The sequence below is a fragment of the Theobroma umbraticum genome, unplaced genomic scaffold, assembly GCF_002168275.2.
Source record: "Theobroma umbraticum cultivar Fairchild unplaced genomic scaffold, ASM216827v3 scaffold_30.0, whole genome shotgun sequence".
Taxonomy (NCBI): Eukaryota; Viridiplantae; Streptophyta; class Magnoliopsida; order Malvales; family Malvaceae; genus Theobroma; species Theobroma umbraticum.
In genome coordinates this window covers 7,385,125-7,404,856 of record NW_018397254.1, presented here as the reverse complement: position 1 = coordinate 7,404,856, position 19,732 = coordinate 7,385,125, and the positions used below count along the sequence as shown (strand labels likewise).

General features: G+C 37.2%; 2 protein-coding genes and 1 pseudogene across 3 annotated transcripts; all 3 read left to right on the top strand.

Annotated features, from left to right (window-relative positions):
* The first annotated feature begins 545 nt into the window (after positions 1–545).
* On the top strand, positions 546–4,641 carry LOC110426011 (putative fructokinase-7; annotated as a pseudogene).
* Positions 4,642–5,328: 687 nt separating this feature from the next.
* On the top strand, positions 5,329–9,101 carry LOC110416583 (junctophilin-like protein). Of its 2 annotated transcripts, XR_002445360.2 has the most exons (8): positions 5,329–5,938; positions 6,054–6,085; positions 6,847–6,944; positions 7,048–7,130; positions 7,611–7,688; positions 7,763–7,861; positions 8,582–8,952; positions 9,071–9,101. XR_002445360.2 is itself a non-coding variant. In XM_021428975.1 (7 exons), the coding sequence occupies exons 1-7, from the start codon at positions 5,855–5,857 to the stop codon at positions 8,876–8,878; spliced, it is 771 nt and encodes a 256-aa protein (XP_021284650.1). In that variant the 5' UTR covers positions 5,330–5,854; the 3' UTR covers positions 8,879–9,101. The 2 variants fall into 2 exon arrangements, 1 of the variants encoding a protein (XP_021284650.1); XM_021428975.1 differs by having other exon boundaries at positions 5,330–5,938; positions 8,582–9,101.
* Positions 9,102–14,292: 5,191 nt separating this feature from the next.
* LOC110425981 (uncharacterized) lies at positions 14,293–17,865 on the top strand. The gene is given in 11 exon segments (XM_089785660.1): positions 14,293–14,929; positions 14,931–14,986; positions 14,989–15,221; positions 15,405–15,726; positions 15,729–15,765; positions 15,767–15,819; positions 15,822–15,851; positions 15,854–16,324; positions 16,327–16,400; positions 16,403–16,531; positions 16,677–17,865. Coding segments are annotated over 11 exon segments (2,265 nt in total). The 5' UTR covers positions 14,293–14,786; the 3' UTR covers positions 17,394–17,865.
* Positions 17,866–19,732: the final 1,867 nt, after the last annotated feature.

The window sequence follows — 19,732 nt, the reverse complement described above, 5'->3', positions numbered from 1 at the left end:
TGATAATGAGAAAAAGAGAGATAGGTGATGATGACAGGGAAAGGGAAAAAAGAGATAAATGCCAGTTGAGTTTAAAAAAATAAAATGGTAAAAAACACACCCAGATGAAAGAGGAAGATGATGATACTTGATCTTTCTTATAAACTAGTAGAGTGGAACTAAGAGAGAAAGAAGAAAATGCTATTGGGAAGGCTAGTGCCGGGTCTCTTCAAATAGCATAGTGACTAAACTTAAAGCTGTCGTTAGCAATGACAGTGTCTGTCATTATAGCAAGGTCTAATTTCTTTTGCTTCTATACTATGTAGAACGGTCGAATCCACAATTTTGATAGTTGTTCTGTGTTTTTGTTGTTTAAGACATGGCAAAGTACTCGTTGTCCTGCTGGGAAACTTCTGTTTTTTCCGTCGAAGTGTGTTTTAGTTGTTTTCTATTACTAATATTCTTTTGGATTAATGCATCTTCATTCATCCAATAAAAGGCTTACCATCATTGTATAACCCACTTCCCCTAACTGCATGTATCTCTTCTCCCCAAACTTTCAGAATATGTGTTCCCAACTGATTTTTTCACCTTCGTTGAACTCCATGTTGGCCATCTTCTTCATCTTAATCCTCCTCCCAACATCATACAGCAACGACCATGAAAGTTTAATGGATTGTTTTCATCCCTTTACCTGTGGAGACCTGAAAAACCTGTCCTATCCCTTTTGGACGGATGATCATCCTCAACACTGTCGCCATGACGGTTTTGGGCTGATTAAATGGGAGGATCCACAGCCAGTCATTCACATTACCGGACATGAATTCCGTGCCTTGCACACAAACCAATCCGTTCATGGGATGACTATTGTGCGAACCGATCTTTGGTGTCGATCTCAGAGATCGAGGTACAAAGGATGGGTTGTCAGCTGACGGAATTTCTTCTTCGATCCCACTTTATGCATCTAATTCATTCCAGGATTGGGTCAGGGAAGATACTTGTCCCAATAATTTTGTCAACGTGACACTAGAGCACCCTTTCTTGCACTACTCTCAAACAAATCAAAACCTTACTCTCTTTTTCAATAAAAAAGCATCCCCTGGATCGAGGTGCCTAGTGAAAATACGGTTCACAGATATGTTGACCCTTTCTATGCAACTGATTCAATTGTTAGAGATAATTATCAAAATCTCAGATATTGCTTTACCCCTGTCCAAATTCATGTCAATCAGACCATTTTTGCTGGACTCCAGAATAGAAAATTGAATCTTCATGAAGCTCTGAAACAAGGGTTTGACGTGGAGGATGATTTCTTCCAAATTTTCTGTTCGAAATGCGTGGGTTTGGGTGGCTAATGCTTTAGATCAAGTTTAGATCTATTTATTCTATGCAAGCAAGGTATGGACAGTCTTTCTTTTCATTTCCTCGCTAGACTTATATGCATTACGAAAGACTCAAGCTCGCTGAACTTGAGTTACTGCTAGTGCTTATCGTTTTTATCAATTTTCTAGATTTGATATAGGTCAAACACTAGTTGATCCTTGTTTTTTTTTTTTTGTTTTTAAAAAATGAATTTTATTAAACCAAAAGCTTGAATGCCATAACAAGTCTACCACCAAACTAGTGGAAAACTCCTCTTGGCATAGACAGCAAGCTTTGGAGAGGGCTTTGGCCCTGTACAATAGCAAAAAAGAGCTGCAACAAGCCTTTGGCAGGTCAAAAAATGGGTAAAAAAAAATCTCTTTTCATCTACTAATTGATCTTTCCTGTCAAGCAGAATTTGGCAGGTCAAAGACTAGTCAATCCTTGTTCATTTTTTTCACTGTTCTATCTACTTTTTTTTTTTTTAAAAGATACACTGTTCTATCTATTTTAACTCCTATGCTTCCCTTTTCTTTTCTTTTTCTTTTTAATCTTTTTTACTATAAGTGAAAAAAAATTACTAAACATGATATCGAGTACTGCATGAGCAGGAGGTGCTAAAGATATCCGTGCCAATACAAAAGGAAAACTACCCAACAATTCACCAGTTGTTTGCTTTGGTGAAATATTGATGGACTTTGTACCAACCGTTGGAGGGTTTTCTCTGGCTGAAGCACCTGCTTTCAGGATGTCCCCTGGTGGTGCTAACAGCCATATCCAGATTGGGTTGTTCATCACCTTTCATAGGCAAGATAAATTCAAACATCTAACCCCGAATAGCACCATATTGTCTTCATTTCCTTTTGCTTTGAATATCCTGAAGGTGGAAATTTGTAAGAAAAACCTTTCTGGGTTTCCTGTTGGGATTTCGGTTTAAGTAAAAGAACTCCTCTTTATCTTTTGACTCTCAACTCGACCTCCTACCAAATATCCCCAGATAAGGACAGCAAATATTAGCTGAATGTTTGTCAATTATGGGAAATAATGAAATACTTCGACCTCTGTGTTTGAAACAAAATTTTCAACAAAGGTATTACGTAGTTGCTCTTTGCCGTTTGGTAGTAGATATATAAACAAAACATCTCTTGTTCTTCCAAATTTATGGATATTTTAACCTCGTATTTCATGAAAATAGAGATAACTCCACGCACAGAAATACAATACAAGCGATGCTTTCGCAGAATTTAAATAGGGCACTATTGCTCTCAGTTCTATTGCAAAACCTCAATCCCCCGCTTTTTTTTTTCTCTCTCTGGGGATGAGGGGTGTTCAAAAGCGACTTTTATTTCTTATTTCAGTGACTTCTTACTGCTTTTATACTTCGGCTTAGATGTGCTTCCTGTTCCAAATGCTTTGCAATTTTATACCATCAGGTTGGTGATGAAGAATTTTGCCACATCTTAGCTGACATTCCCAGGCAGAACAATGTCAACAATGCTGGAATGCGTTTTGACCTTAGTGCAAGAACTGCATTGTCATTTGTTACACTCAGAGCTGATGGTGAAAGGGAATTTTTTTTTAATTGTAATCCAAGTGCTGATATGCATCTTCGCGAATCAGAACTCACTATAAACCTAATTAAGCAGGTCTCTCTCTTAGGAAATGTTATGAAATATCTGTTGAATTTAGGATAGTACTCCGCCTGAAAATATTTTATTTCCAAATTCTTGCAGGCAGGGATATTTCATTATGGTTCTGTTAGTTTGATCTAGGAACGATGCAGGTGAGCTCACCTTGCTGCAATGAACATTGCCAGTCTGGTAGCATCCTATCCTATGATCCAAATTTGAGGTTGCCATTATGGGCATCGGCAGAGGCTGCTTGGCAGGGAATAATGAGCATATGGGATGAAGCAGCTGTTATTAAGGTACGATCCATGAGATTCATACATGAACTGGCAGGCTATAACGTAAATGTAAATAATATATATAGCTCATTTTTATGTACTACCATGGAAAGGAATTCAATCATAGTATATTTGTATAACACTCATTTGTTTCTGTTATATGAAATTGTAGATAAGCAAGGATGGACTTACATTCTTAATTGAAGATGATGACCCTTGTGATGATAATGTGGTGACGAAGAAGCTTTTCCATCCTAATCTTAAGCTTTTGGTTGGAGCTGAAGGATCAACGGGTTGTAGTTGTAGATGTTACACTAATATAACATCTTCTATTCTTCTTTTTTTGCTTGGAATTGAGGTGAAACTGTTACTGTACTATGGCTTTACTAGTAAATTTTGTCATTGTCTTTCAATTTAATTGAATTTTTTGTTATTATATTTTAAATTTCATTGATTATTACAATAAAAGTAATGGAATGGAAATATTTTATGAAATATTCTGCTAATGAAAGTGACAAATTTTCATTAATTTTACTATTTTTGGTTAAAAAATTAAAAAAATTGAAAATTTAATGGCAAAATTCAATAAAATTAAAGTACAATAACAAAATTCAATATTGATCTTAAAAATATTCTACTATCCTAATTTGCTCTTTATGAACTGATTTTCTACCTTAACCTAGTGCATAACTTGATTGACTGATAGTTCTTTGTAGTAGAAATATCTGCATGCTACATAAGTGACGTATATGATGCTGTTTTCATGAACAAGCTGACATTCAGCTGCATCTTGTACAGACATCCAAGGGCAGGGCTCCTGGCATTAAAGTTAAACCCGTCGACACAACTGGTGCTGGTGATGCATTTGTCAGTGGGATGCTGACCGGCTTAGCTTCTGACATAAAGCTAATTGAGATACCTTTAGCTGTTTCGTAAATTGAGACAGATCTTTTACTTCATTTTCTTTCTTAAAGCTTCATTATAAATTTTGCAGTATCTGTATATAATTAATTAACATCTTAGCTATCGAAATCAATGTAATTATAAAGGACTTGAGTTTTAGAATCCAATGCTTTGTTTTGCCTTTCACCTAAATCTAGCTAGTGTTCAAGGTAATTGCTACCCTGCATTTGATCCTGAAGAAATTTTCCTTCATCTTGAGTGGTAGCAACTTAAAAATAAACAAACGGAGTAAATAGGTTATGGCATGTATACTCCAAGCCCTCAGATTCCTGTGGGAATTTATACATGAAGTCATCCCTGTGACAGGACGAGAAGCTTCACTTTTCGCGAATGGTTGTGGAGCCCTGACAGTAACACGAAGAGGTGCAATTTCCGCACTACCCACAAAAGAAGCCGTTCTCCAAGTCTTAAACGCAGTTGCTGCTTCATGATTTAAACCAAAACTGATCCTAATCGACATATTCAGCTCACTCGGTTTTAGATTCCATGCTGAAGTTGCAATCTTTTCTCCTCACTTTGGCGAATGTTGTGCTTGTTTAATCTATGAAACAGAAACTAAACTAGTGTTTAACCTGGCCAGGTTGATGACAATAGGTTCCTCTATGTTTGCCTAAAGCTTGTAAAGCGCTGGTTATTCTATGACATTGGCCCTTAGGCCATAAACATGTTCTTCAAAATTCACTTCTGTAGCCGCTTGAATTTGAATTTTTAAACTTTATCCCAGCAGCCAAGCCATACCTTCGCTTCTCTTTATGCATCTAATGTTTCTCTCTCCCATCACATTAGTCCATCCTGTTTTCCTATTGTCTTACTCTCCCTTATTTATACCCTTCCATGTTGCTGATGTATACGAAGTTGCGTTGTTAATCAACATTTGCGTTTGGCAAAGGATGTAAGAAATGTTTAGATGAAATGATTAGCTATTGAAAAAGATGGCTTTTCATATTTTAGTTTTCTTTTCTCTCTAAACGTATTATAATCAAGAAAACTATGGTTTGTGATCTCTTAAATAGAATAAGAGTAGTGGTACTAATTGGTCCACACCTCCATCAACCTATTCATAGTATGCATTATTTGTTGTGTTTCATATTCCAGTCGGCTCATTCTACCCAAAAGGGTATTGCAAAATGCCTCGCAAGCATTGTACTAATGTGGGAAGATAGAATGCAATTCCGTTTCTTACCCATATCAAGATTGGAAGGAGGATTTTTGATCTTGGAGCCCCGGGAATAGCCTTAACACGTGCTCAGCATGTGCCCATTCGCAAAATCCAAGGGGCCAATTTTATCGAGGCATTGAAAAATGATTTCCGCATCACCGGAGGATGCGCGCTTTGTTGAACCGGACTACTGAACCGGTACGCCGGCCTCCTCAGCACGACTCGACATGCTTTTTTACAAGGAAAAAACGCACGTATCCCTCACGATCGGAAACGAGGATAAAGATAAACCCTCACGTGTTTGTTGTTTTGCCCTTTCTCTGTCAATCGAAGAAAGCGAAAACAAAGAAATTGCAACAATGCAATGCTTCTGGTATTGAGACGAATCGACTTCCTTTTTCTCAAATCAGATCAGAAAACAGTTTTCGATTTTTATTTCTAGTTTCGATTTCAATAACAAAACGAGAAGGAAAGAAATAAGGAAAATGGCTTCGAATCCTGCCCTGAAGCCCGAGATCGGACCCGATGGACTCGCTAGGGAAGCTCCTGTCATCGCCTACACTGAGAAGGTGACTTCTCTTTCTTCTCTTCTCTACCTGTGCTTCTTATAATGCTATGGTGGAAATGTGATAGCGAATCTGGTTTTTCTCTTTTTTTGGGTTCTGTTTTTGGCTGTGGCGGCAGATAATCGAGGAAGAGCAGCTTCAACTCAAGAAGTATGTTCATATTGTCACTTATAATCTATTTTGAGATATGTGCAATTATTTCATTATATATTTTATCTGAAATTTCACTTGCCTGAGTTAAACTGGCCTATATCGGATAAATATGTTCAATGATTGATTTTAATTCAATAATAAGGAAAGTGTTCTTATAATCCTGCGTGTGGTTATGTATAAAAAGAGAAGAGGAATATACAGATATCTGAGTTTTCTATAAATTATTAGCTATTAACAGTTAGCTTAAAGCCTTAAACTGTAATTCAGATCTTGAGATATGGGTGATTAGTGATAGCGCATAAGATTTTCTTGAGAGTTTGATACTACTTAAACGATAATTGAATCCTAAATTTCAATTGGTTGGTTGTTTGTTGCTGTAATTAAGTTCATATTATTCAAATCTGAAACAGATTCCATTTAAGCTTTGTTATGAACTCCAGCATTTTTTTCCCCAATAAGTCGCTTTTACTAATTCATATTGAAAAACATCAATTTGACAATCTTTGTTTACAACTCAATTAATCAAGCATAAGAAAGTAGTTTTTTTTTTCCTGACAATTTAGTTCTTGAAATATTTAAATTTTGTTTGCAATTAAGACTTTAATTTTCCAATCTGTAGAATTTACTTGTGTGCTAATGTTGAAAGAGGATGCCTTATAAAGTTATGGTTTCTTTTCCTTTTAATGTTCTTTGAGTTTATTCTCATGATTCCATTGGCTGGGGTATTGTATTTAATCTCCTTTGATGCACGCTTTTAGATACATAGAAGAAAATTATTCTAAAATACGTGATGTTGAAAGAGAACTATCAAATCTTACAATGGAGATGAAACTCACCGCTGGGCCTAAAAAAGCAGGTTAGTGTGTTGTTGCCACTATGTGCAATATTTCTTCATTTATGTATAATTGTCTATAGTAGAGTGACTCTTCCGCTGCATAACGTATGGTGCATACCTGCAGCCCTAGAACATTTGAGAAAGAAAATAGAAATGTCAACTGAGAGAATTCACATTGCTAAGCAGAAGGAAGAGCAAGCACGAAAGGTTTGTCACTCTTCTCTCTCTCAAGTATAATTGAGCATGTACATTGGCATTATATCTCATCTTTCCTTCATCAAAGTGCAATTCTTCATTATTTTGTGAAACTTTTGCCTGTGAAGAGACAGCAATACTAGGTTTACTAGGGACTTTTGACAGGTCAAATAATAAATTTTGGTATGAAAAAGTTGCCAATTCAAATGGTCAGATGGTAGTATACCCATGTAAACCCATTTTATTTTGAAATGAGTGAACTTGCAGCTGTAACTCATTAGTGTTTCTGCATGGAATTACAGATTGAGATAGAGTCTGGAATTTGTTTATACAAAGATGGTAGGTTGTATTTGGATTAATAAAGGCATAAACTGATCTTTTGGTCTTGAGGGAGGCTGTTGAATAATTTTTCAGTTTTTTTGTAATTATTTTACTGTCAAGTATATTGTCTCCCATCTTCAATTTGATAGCAGCTTTTGATATTTATTTCAGATATGGGAAGCAGCCGTAAAGGCTCTGAATGATGAGGAAGCAATTAAGCAGAAGTTATGTGAGGACTTAAACAATCTGGTATACATCTTTGCCCTAGGTGGATAAGTGGGCATTAATGCACTGTCTAACTATTTGATGCTTTTCTTTGATAGGTTCAAGAAAGCAGTAACTCCCAGTTTGCTCGACTTGAGGAATTGAAAAGACGATTGGAAGCTCTGAACCCAAGTAGAGCATCCATGTTGTCTCATCATGTAAGCTTTCTTTGTTCATTAGACTTCTAGTTCTTCATGTAGTATCCAATACTTATATGGTCCTCTATGTTGAGAAGATAAATGCTTTACAACAGTCAGCAGAATAGGCATGTCACCTGATGAAAATGGTTCTCTTTTATTGTGACTTCTGCTTGTGATTTTCAATCACTACTCTTTTGTGAATTTCCCTTGTTATAAACTGGAAAGGAGGTGGCATATTAAATGGAAAAGTATTTATGATCTTCATGTCTACCAACTCAACAGAACCTTTCCTGACCACCTAGTATTGGCTTTGTTGATTCTTTGTTAATGTTTAGCTCCTATTAATCAATTCAAACCACCCCTTATCCCTAATAAAAAGTAGAAGTGGAAAAAATATACAAAGTGAGATCAGAAGTATTAGTTTGCACTTCAGTTTACTCTTATATAATAAACTACTTTAGATGTATGGAAATTGGTTTACTACATGCATGTATCAAAATTCCCTGGTTTGCTCATGGTTAGCCAGGATGAAGGTGGGGGAAAGTGGAGGGGTCATTTTGGAAATGGCTATTCTCAAGAACCCAAACTAAAGTGCCTGCTTTCATTAGAGGGCTGCATTCATTGGCAACATTTTTATTTTTTTTTTTATAGTGTCACACTTGTTAATTTTTATCAGCACTGCTGTATGCAAGTAATTGTAGATAGATTGTTGAAAGCTTGCACTTGGATCATGTTTAGGACAGGAAAGCAATTGGATCTGCACAAGGTGCTGCAACTGTAGATGCTTCCTCAGTTCCTCAAACAACACAATCGGGCTCTACTGCTTCTGAAAATGTACCGAATCAACGTAATGATGGAAATGTTTCAGCTATGAATGGGCAGAATCAACTGCCCACAAATGATGGAGAAGTAAAAGGAAAGAAGAAAAGCCAGTTTCAAGGAAGAGGAAAGGGGATTGGGGCTGTGCCCAAGGGTAGAGGATCTGCAGCACCTGGCTGGACAGGAGCAGGGTTTGATGTGGATGGTAGAACTTAGAAGCATCATTTAGTTCTTCTGTTTTCTTTGCTGAAGGATCAGAGCAAACTATGAGTGTTTGCACATTTTATGGGGTATCACCAGTCTTTCTCCCCCTTTATTTCCATTGTTTTCACCCTTGTATTCTTTCAATTGCATATAGCTTGTTGATATGAATGATTTCATTTGGCTATCTTTCTTATTAATTTCCAGGACTGATATATATCATTAGTATTGTCTTCAAGCAGGAGTCATTCAGAAACTATCTCTTTAAAAAACTCTAAAAAAGGAAAACTCTCTCTCTCTCTGGTATCAAAAGCTGAAGCCTGAATTTTATGGAAAAGTTTTTATCTAAACGAATGTATTGACTTGTCTGATAGATGGAAGGCCTGTGTTTTGAAAGTTATGCCATTGAGGTGTTCCTGCATAAGGTAAATCCTCTGGATGATCTTGAACACCTAAGGATCTGTTTGGTTTAGGTTGGAAAGGAGGGGAAGCGAGATGCTCAAAGTTATAGCACTAGTATGGTATCTGCATAAACCTCTTTTGCTGAATCTTGTGCAAACTCTCTGTTATGAGATGATAACTGTTATTGTGCTTATTGGCAAATGTGTAACTCTGGCTTTTGTGAAGAATTAATTAGGACTAATTATGGTGAGCAGAGATAATCCTATACTTGGTAATGAGAATGCAGGAAAGAAAGGGACAATTAGAGTATGCATTTTTGTGTCAGATTAATTAATTATTGTTTCAAGGCACTTTGGCATTTAATACTTCATCTTCTATACGTTCATATGATGCAACAGTTTTACACTTATATGTAATGTGCTGATGCTCCCTTGAGGCCTTTCGCATGTTGTTACCTTTATATGGTTTTCAACACCTTGCTCTCAATATTCCAATAAATCATTTATAATGGTTCTAATTATGTATTTAGGTTTCATGTGGTTTAAACTCACTTGACTCTTTCCAAAGTACCAAATGATAAAATTGCTTGGAAATGTACAGTTAAGGCCCTGGTTGGGTTAGAGGTTGTATGATTGGCATCCTCTGGACTATGTGTTGAACTTCATGAAGCATGACCTGGTCCTACTGTCTATGTTCACAGTACTGCATCATTGTGTCCATCGCTGCTTTAGATGATTTCAATTACATATGTTTGTACCACATCATACTTGATTAACACATCATCTTTATTTCTGTTGTCTTTACCCTTACTTGCATTCTATCAATCGCATATAGCTCGTTCATATGAATGATGCTATTTGGCTTATCTTTCTTATTCATTTCCAGGAGTCTTCAGAAACTCTCTTTAAAAAACTATAAAAAAAAAAAGGAAAACTCTCTCTCTCTCTCTCTCTCTTTGGTGTCAAAAGCTGAAACCTGATTTTTATGAAAAAGAATCTTCCTAAATGAATATGAGAACGTGTCTAATTGATGGAGGACTTGGGTTTTGAAAGTTATGCCATTGTGGTGTTCCCGCATAAGGTAAATCCTCTGGATGATCTTGAACACCACAGGGTCTGTGATGTAGCAGTTTTACACTTACATATAATGTGCTAATGCTCCCTTGAGGCCTTTCCCTTGTTCTTACCTTTACATGATTTTCAACACCTTGCTCTCAGTAGTCCAATAATTCATTTATATATGGCTCTAATTATGCATTTAGGTTTCACGTGGTTTGAACTCACTCAACTCTTTCCGAAGTACCAAATGATAAATTGCTTGGAAATGTACAGTTAAGTCCCCCGGTTATGTTAGAGGTTGTATGATTGGCATCCACTGGATTATTTCTTGAACGGCACGAGGCACGACCTGGTCCTACTGGTGTATGTTCACAGTACTGCATTGTTGTTTCCGCAGCTGCTTTAGATGGTTGCAATTACATATGTTTGTGCCACATCATCCTTGATTGACACATTCATCTTTTTCGTGTTGGCAGATGGTATCTGAGTCTGCATCTTATTTCACTACTGCTTGTGGCAATTCTACGCGACTGGGAATTGTTAAACACCTACTGTTTAAAATTTAAATTTTGAATGCTTAAGTCATGCGATCCTGTTGTTGGCTTAGTGAACGTATGAAGGTGTGCAATTGACAATAACACAAAACTGTTGGTATGCCTACAATTCATCGGTAATTTAGGAAATTTTTGCTGGAAAAATTCCTTTTCCTGTAAATCTTGCTGGTGATCTTTTATGAGAATTGACATCTGTTAAATGCATTAGGTTTGAATTATGTGGCCTGGAAGAGTAAATGCACATGCCTGCTCCTTCAGTGTAAGCTCTGGAAGATTATTTTAACTTGGATGGCTTGGTATTGTGAACATTAACTGATATGTTGGATAGCTTTATATCCTGGCAGGGAGTGTGCCTCCCCAGGCGGCCAGGCCAGGCGTCTCGGTGCTTCGCATTGTGCACTTAACAGTCACTGAAGATAATAAAAGTACATCAGAATATTTAAAAGTTACAGTAAAGAAAAACAGCAAGTGTAAATGTTGATAGCTTGGATGCAGGGTATTCTGATTTGCTATTCAAACCTTACACCTAATAGACCTTTTAGGATCAGACTACTGAGCCGTACTAATGAGGTTGTTGAAGGTATTTATGAAACTGAAATACGTTTAAGCTCGTTTGAAAGACTTAGCATCAGACTAACCACGAGAAGGGCTCTTTTTCATCGTGTCTATGATTTTAGTGGTAGGTTTGCCACTGTTTGAATGCTGGTCTTGTCCCTGTAAGAACTCTGCTTCGAAGAGGGTAGGTTCGGGAGGCCAGCCTCTATTAAGGTGCCATTATACATTAAAAGACTCGAGAAGAAGAGAAGGAGGACGGCAGTGTTGGGGCTTCAGCTATGTGTAGTTAATTTTTTAGGCAAGTGGTGGGTCAAACCAGGCCTCTGGGCTATCTTTTTGCCATTTATTACCCATTTATTTCCTTTTGGCAGCTTCTTCCCTGGGACCATGAAGAATTTGCTCGCACTTCCACGAGAAGCGGCCCTGTAAATACAGCAGTGCTTTGATTTCCCCCTTTTTTTTTTCTTGTTCCCAAAAGTAAAAGGAAGAAAGGATGAAATATTTTTCTGCTTTGGCTCTTGGTCATCTTTTTATTTTTCTCTTGCAATTAACTGTCCTTCCATTTCCTTTTCTTGTTTTCACCTTAGTCCGTCACTGTGTTTTGTTTCCAAGTGTAGGGGAAAATCATGGAGGGAAGAAAGAAGAAAAGCAGTGAAGGGAATGTGAAAGATGAACCATAATACTCTACTGAGACCCATCAAGAGTGCAGTGCAGGAGGGAACTCAATCATGGTACGGTAGGGAATAGGGATTGTAACTTGTAATTTGTAAGCCCTTCGATTGAGCCCACAAAATGGGGACCACCTCAGCCAGTATTCAAATTAAAAAAAAAAAAACTCTTTTCCATCCCTCTTTGTCCTCGAAGGACACGCTTTGAAATTGAGGTTGGCTGGTACATGAATAGAAAGCAATTTTGACACACGTCCAAAAAAAAAACAAAAGACAATGGAAACGCAAGAAACCCCAGCGGTGGTCCCCGAGCTTTGGATGTCATAGTCTGTCCGAAGAATGCTGCGTGACGTGCATGTAAACAACAAGGCTCAATCTCAGTCCTAAGTGGGATTTTATTATCAGTAGGGAGGCTCCTGACACAGTTAATTTGTCCTAATGCCCTCCCTTTGTCGGAAATCCTGAACCACCCCTGCCCCCAGTCCACCGCGCTTTCATCACATGATGCACATCATGCCACGGGTTAGGGTTTTGGGTCCCCTCCATTAACATTTCTCTTTGCTTAATGGAGATATCAATTGTTGTTTCGATTCAGCCATCAGCTCTTTTTCATTTTTTTTTCCTTTATTGTAGAAAAGTCCATCCTTGTGAACACTACGGATTGAAACAAACATATATATGATTGTAATATCTTCTAATATAATTTGTTATTATTTTGCAAGTTAAGTATTTTTATTAAATAAAAAAGGTTTGAATTTTATCTATGCAAAACAAGTTTTTTCTGGGAAATTCTGCTAATACCTCTCTAAATCATATTTATTTATTTAAATAATAAGTGAAACTTAACGACTCCCGTTGTACCTACATATATATCTACCAAAAAAAAAAAAGTTGAACTTGCTTCTCATGGTAAATTAACTTGTAATTAATCTTTAATGAGTTTGCTTGTCCATCAAATGATAAGGTTGGAGCTAATATCTGCTCTGCCTTTCCTGTGAATGCTGTTAAAATCAATGTAGATATGATGCCATATTTGCCAAGGAAATGATGGCAGGTCTAGGAGCGGTGATTAGGGTCCATAGTGGTCAGATTCTGTTAGGTGCCACTACACAGATCTGTATATATGGCCCTCTCCAAGCTGAGGAAGGAGCTATTCTTTTTTGGTTTGGTATTGGCTGGTCCACATATGGGTATATGCGTATTATAGTTGAGGGAGACACTGAGATATATTAATAATCGTGAGGCCTGCATTTGTACAACAACGCTAAGGCTTGCTCATTCATTTTTACAAGGAGAACGGCTAATAGATTATTAGCCCATATGCTAGCTGAACATTTTTGTGTGTTGCGTGATGAATAGTTTGGGAGTAATTTTCCTTCCAAGTTCACCATTTGTTTCCAGCTAAATTATAATACTGGGAAATATATATATATATTATTAATTATATATATATTGATTGTTCCCAATTTCTAAATGAATCCTTTATAGCTCTGTAAGAAAATTATAACCAAATTGGTAGAAACTTGAATGCTGTTTTTCAAGGACACAAGCTAAAAGCAAGAAAAATGACAAATTATTAAAAAAATAAAGAAAAGGAGAAATTTAAATGGAAGAAGACGTTAAAAAAGCACAACCCAAAGCATTGAATATACTTTTATTCTTATTTCAAACTTTCAGTACAATCATCATACTAGAGAACAACCCAACCTTGATGTCCCTCAAGCTAGATGGTTGCGTCCATTCTTGAACTTCCCCAAGACTCCGTCAGTAGTAACAAAAATGCAAAGGAATAAGAGCGAATCCATAAGAGCATGCAAGTTCCAGGGGTCGGTTTTTTCCCTTTTTTTTTTTTTTTTGTTTTTGTGGGTTACTATAAGTTTTAACAAATTCCAGGATCATTCGTTACAAGGGATGGACTGAGGTAGCTCTAAGTCTAACCCTGGTCGTACCAGGGGTATAAGAAAAATGAGAGTATAAACGTCACAACCTGTCTCACAGGCTCGAATCGCAGATCCCCAATAAACCACCTCGTATTTAAAACCCAAAGGGTGTGGGAATCACATTGTGAATCGAGCTTGAGAGTGAGAGATTGTTTTTGTGTCTGCATCTCAGATACAGAGATAGGAAAGGTTCGTGGTCGTATCGTTATCATCTTTCTCTTTTACCAATTCCAATTCCCAATAACAGAGAGAGTTGGTTCTATTCATGGTCCATGGTAAAACTTGGGAGTGAGTGTAAGACCATAAGATAAAAAGAAGACAGTAGTAGTATGGTAAAGGCGAATAAAAAAACCAAAGCAAGGAGAGGGAGAGAGAGAGAGAGAGAGAGATAAAATAAATAAATAGGTCTAGTCTCATACGCTACAGGCTACACCCACAAACCAACCTTTGTTGTACTTAAATTCCTCAAATCAAAATGTGGCTGATTTATGCTTTCATGGATCCGCTTTCTCGCTTCTTCACCAGCGTCCTATAACGTTTTCAGCTTTTCCTCCTCTAAACAAGATACTTTCTCTGGCCTTCGCCCTCTCCATCTCTCTGCTCTAACACCTAGCTACTACTTCTTCGGTCATTGTCACCCTGATCTCTTTTCCATTGCTGGGGAACCTTTTTTTTTTTTCTTTTTGGCTCAGACCATCTTGTCTCGTTTTCCTTGAAAAGCAGGAAAGAAGTTTTAACTTGCGAAGATGGGCAGGGATTGGTATTGGGGTAGTGGGGCTAAAACCTCCTCAAACTCCAACAGCTCCAAGAGAGCGTCAGACAGAGACTCTGGTGGTCAGACTACTCCTTCTGGTTGCATAAGTGCCGTCTTCCACTTGTTTGATTTCCACATTTCCAGTTCCCTTTAAACCACCAACATGTTGTAGCAGTTGTAGTTGCTTCAAGCCTACTCCTTTCTCTCTCCAGACCACACCACCACCTTAAAGGTACCTTCTTTCACTTACTCTCTTCGTTTCTCTCCTTTCTTTCCCTTTCTGAATTCTGAGGCGAGTAACGGGTTCCAATGCAATGCAGGTGCAAAGGCGCCAAGGAACAGTTTGGAATCAGAGGAGGAGGGTTCAACTTCAGCTTCAGCTTCATTTACATCAACCAGTAAAGAAGAGGAAATTTTAAATATCCCAGTAAGTTAACTATGTATTTAGTACAAGTATATGCTATTTTATTTCTTTATCTTTTGGGGTTCCTAGCCTTATTTATCTTCCATTTCCAAAGATTCGCATTTTTTTGAAAAGTGAGTAATCATGATGATAATGTTATAACCTTAATGTTTCCTTTATTTTTATTTTTTGTTTATGAAAATTCAGATGGGAATTCAAATTAAAACAAGTGGAGACACAAGGTCAAAAGTTGGAGCCCCAAATAATGACACTTCTTCAGAGATAAGCTGCTCCCCAGGGACAAAGACCCCTACTTTGGTTGCTAGGCTCATGGGTCTTGATCTCCTTCCTGAAAGCCGCTCACCATCTTTTTCATCTGCACCACATTTTCAAGCGAAGCCACATTTAAATCACCACATCTCGATCCAAAGCCTATTCAAAGCAAAGACTAGTCACAAACTATGATTCATGGATGGTGAAATCAGGGGCACTCGCTCTTTGCCAGAAACTCCAAGAATATCGTCCGCAAGAAGTCAGACGTGGATCATCCACACCGCCTTTCGCTCAAATCAACAAGAGAACATGAGCGCTATTGAAGAATTGGTGATTTCCTCTTTCATCATTGAAGGAAAGAGCTCAAACATGAAGATGAGAACGGAGCCCTGGTCACTACGCTAGGCAGATAGTGAAGCAGGTTAAAGAAAGTGTTAGCAGGAAAGTTGGTATGGACATAACCAACTCGGTTCGGAACAGGGAGCAGGCCAGAGAGGAGCTTGTTAGCCAATTTAAATACAGGAAAATTTCCAGGGCTTTAACCAAAGTTGGGGATGATTCGAGTCCTGGAAAGCACTCAACGCCTTCCTGTTCACCAAGGCTCAGATTCTTGGAATCCAAAAGCAAACCAGTGATAAATTCAACAACCAAAGATCACAACCTTCAACCTCCAAAATCATCATTTTCGTCATCTCCTGAGATCAATATCCAGCCTCAGCCCATAAGAGTTTTACCAAAGCCCAAGTTACGGACTGTTGAAGAGGAACGAGATGAGCATCACAAGCAGCAGCAGCAGCTACCAAGAGCCGTTAGCAAATGCAAGAAACGGTCAAGTGAAAAGTTCGGCTCACGGCTGAAAAGCCTCAACAAACATCGGACATTATCCGAAACAAGCAAGAGCGCCTTCGTTGTCCCTCCACAGCCAACAAGAGTTTAACATTCCTGACAAGAAATGCAGGAAAACCCCATTGTCAAATGATCTCCTCAGCATCACCGTCCCTACCCTTCTTCCAGTCAAAAAAGATCCTTCTCCTCCAGCCGCAAAAATCCCGCAAAAACAGGTATTCAAATTATTACTCTTATCCTTTTCTTTTCTTTTCTTTTCTTTTTTAAATGAACTTTACAACGCTACAGGGAAGTTTTTACTATTCATCTCGAAGAAAATATGACTTTTTCTGGTCAACTTATTGTTTGGATGTGTTACAGGTCTTAGATGCTCAAAGACCGAAACGTAGCTCACAGTTATCTAGTTGTTCGAGCCAAATGTACAACAAACAAGAAGCGACGCACGTGCACGTCTCCCGAAACAACAACGGCGACATATGTAACGATGCTACTACGCCTACTTCCACCACCGGAAATGATGCAGAATGTGAGTACATCGCTAGAATACTAAGACGTACAGGATTAGACAAAGATACCCCAGTGTCCTTCACTTCCTGGTTCTCTCCTTCCCATCCTCTTGACCCTTCCATTTTTCACTATCTGGAACATTTCACCACTTGTTCCACTGCCATCCTCTCTAATAATAATAATAATAATAACAGAACCAAGTCTAGTCAATTGAACCGTCGCTGCAATAGGAAATTACTGTTTCATTTAGTCGATGAAATTTTGATCGAAATTTTGAAGCCTTACTTTAATATGAAGCCTTGGGTTACTACAGTTGGCCATGATGTTAGTCACATGGATGGGTCTCAACTAATAGACACATTGTGTTCCAAAATTAGAAGCTTTCCTCGAGCTGATTGTCGTGTTCTTGAAGACATTGATGCCTTAATTGACAAAGATTTGCCAAAAATGAAGGTCCAAAGTGTAATGGCGTACGAGGAAGAAGGGGAAGGGATTGCAACGGAGATAGAGAAGGACATTTTAGAGGCGCTGGTGCATGAAGCGGCTGTGGATTTTCGTGTACGAGTTTGAACTTTCAAAGGTTGAAACTTGGGAGGCCTCATTTTGGAATGATACGGTACCGTTTACTTTGAGAGACAGAGAGCACGGCGGGTCACATGGGTAATTCACGTGACTAGATGCTATTCGTTGGGGTCCAGGTGGGACTCAGTGTTCAGATACAAGTTGAAAGAATGGCTGTATGCACCCGACAACACTTGCGGTGTGATTGGTTCTTAGAAACACAGCAGTCACAGAGGAATCCATTCCTTTTTTCTCTCTCTCTCTCTCTTTTATTCTGTATATATACTGCAATAATGCATCACCTTTCTTTCTTTTTCCCTTTTTTTTTTTAAATAGAGAGAATGACAGTACATATTCTTTTTGGGTATTTTAAATGAAGTTAAAAATTTTGGTTCTTCAAAGTTGGAGTCCTCTTTTGATGTAATATACTAAGATTATGGCTACTGTTATATCTAATTATGTATGTTCCCTTGCTTTTTCACGTATCTACTTAATGAAGCAATCAGCATTATGATATCATGAGAGCTTCTATTTTCTACCAATCTTTTTTCTATTCCTTCCCACCAAATGCAACAACTAAAATTCAAATAACATTTATAAATTTGGATAGGCTACAGTATTGAGTTAATTAATATAACCATTTGCTTTGGAATTAATTAGGAAAATACACACAGTTAAATATTGCATGGTTAAACTGAATATTATTATTGGCAATTTGGCTCTTTTAGTTTCATGAAAAAGAAAAAAGAATAGCCATCAATTAATGGCAATCGGTTAACAGATGGGAAACTGAAATAAGAAGGTCAAAGGTAGGAAAGATAATTAGCTAATCATTTGCCTTTAGGTTAAACAGTACAAAAAGTACATGGGATGAGAGAATCGTCTAAGATTTGGTTCTAAATTTATGGAAGTTTGAGCTTGAAAAGTGGAACTGCAACCACCCCAAAGTTAATTACAAAGAGATGAAAGGAAGAAGGAAAAGAGAAAAGAGAGGTGGAGTAAAGCAGTAAAGGGCTGATACTGGAAAGATAGTCCTGAGACATCTACGAGTATAAAGCCAAGCATCTAAAGTTGCAACTTGACTAGTAAAATCCTAATGCGGACAAGAAGTCAAAGTCCAAATCAGAATAAAATCCGAGTGGAATATTGAGAAATTTTTTCTTCTTTACTTTACCTTTAACTTGCTATTACACAGAGATGTACTCGAAAGGAAAAAAGGAAAAAAAGTTGAACGTGCAAAACAATTTTTTGATGAAGAATCTTTTTACCATGAAAATAAGAACGAGTCAAATTAAAAAATATATGTATTGAAATACAACAAAAATGCTTTCTTGATTATATTATTCATTGGGTCAGTCAATTTTTTGAAAGTATTTATTTTAATTACTCAATTATTTAAAATTAATAATTATTTGATGTTAATTTTACATCAAATTGGTTCTATGACAAATGAACTACATGGATATGTCAAATAATCAAAAATCATTTGACGTGAAAAATCATATCAAATAATTATTAATTTTTAATTATTAAGTAATCTATACATTAATTTTCATAAAATAAGTGATTAAAAACTACTTTTGGAACAAAAATTAAATAATCAAAACAAAAATTTTCAAAAGATTAGGTGACGACTAAATAGAAAATTTACTTTATTTTTTATATTAATTAAAAAGAAACGTGAGAAAATGAAATAGAAATTAAAATATAGTATATTTTATGTTTTGAATAACACATTTATACAGTTATACTGGCACAATGCATGGGAACAGCAGCAATGGTATGGTCTGTTCAATGTTCATCTCAATAAAACAAAAATTAAGTAAGGCAAGACAGGTGGGAGAAGAGATGTAAATACAAGAGCATGCAGGGCAGGGGGCATAAAGGCCAAGATTCCCAGAAATTTCGAAACTAAAGTGAGGTATGGTATCTGAGTGAGACCCCGGCCCTGAATTGATAGAGGTGTCAGATTAGAAGAAGAAGAAGAAGAAGCAGAGTTGAAAGGAATAAATTTAATATGAGAGAGAAGATGGGTCCTTCCACTATAATCAAAATGTTTTCTTTCAGCCCTAACCTCCTCTTTCTTTATTCAGAGGTGTGTTTTTGGACGGGCGAGACAAAACTGTGGCAACACTTGTGATGGATATACTAGACTGGAACCCTAATTATAATCTTAGCCTTGCTACCCAGTAATGTATATTATGAAGTTAAAAGGCTAGGCTTTAATTACAAGGACCTTCGATAAGCTTACATGACTGACTGACACTAAGCATTAGGATTTAATATTTTCTACTAGGATCAACGGTAACCTGACGTGGGTGGTGCTATATATAGGCTCTTATAGTATT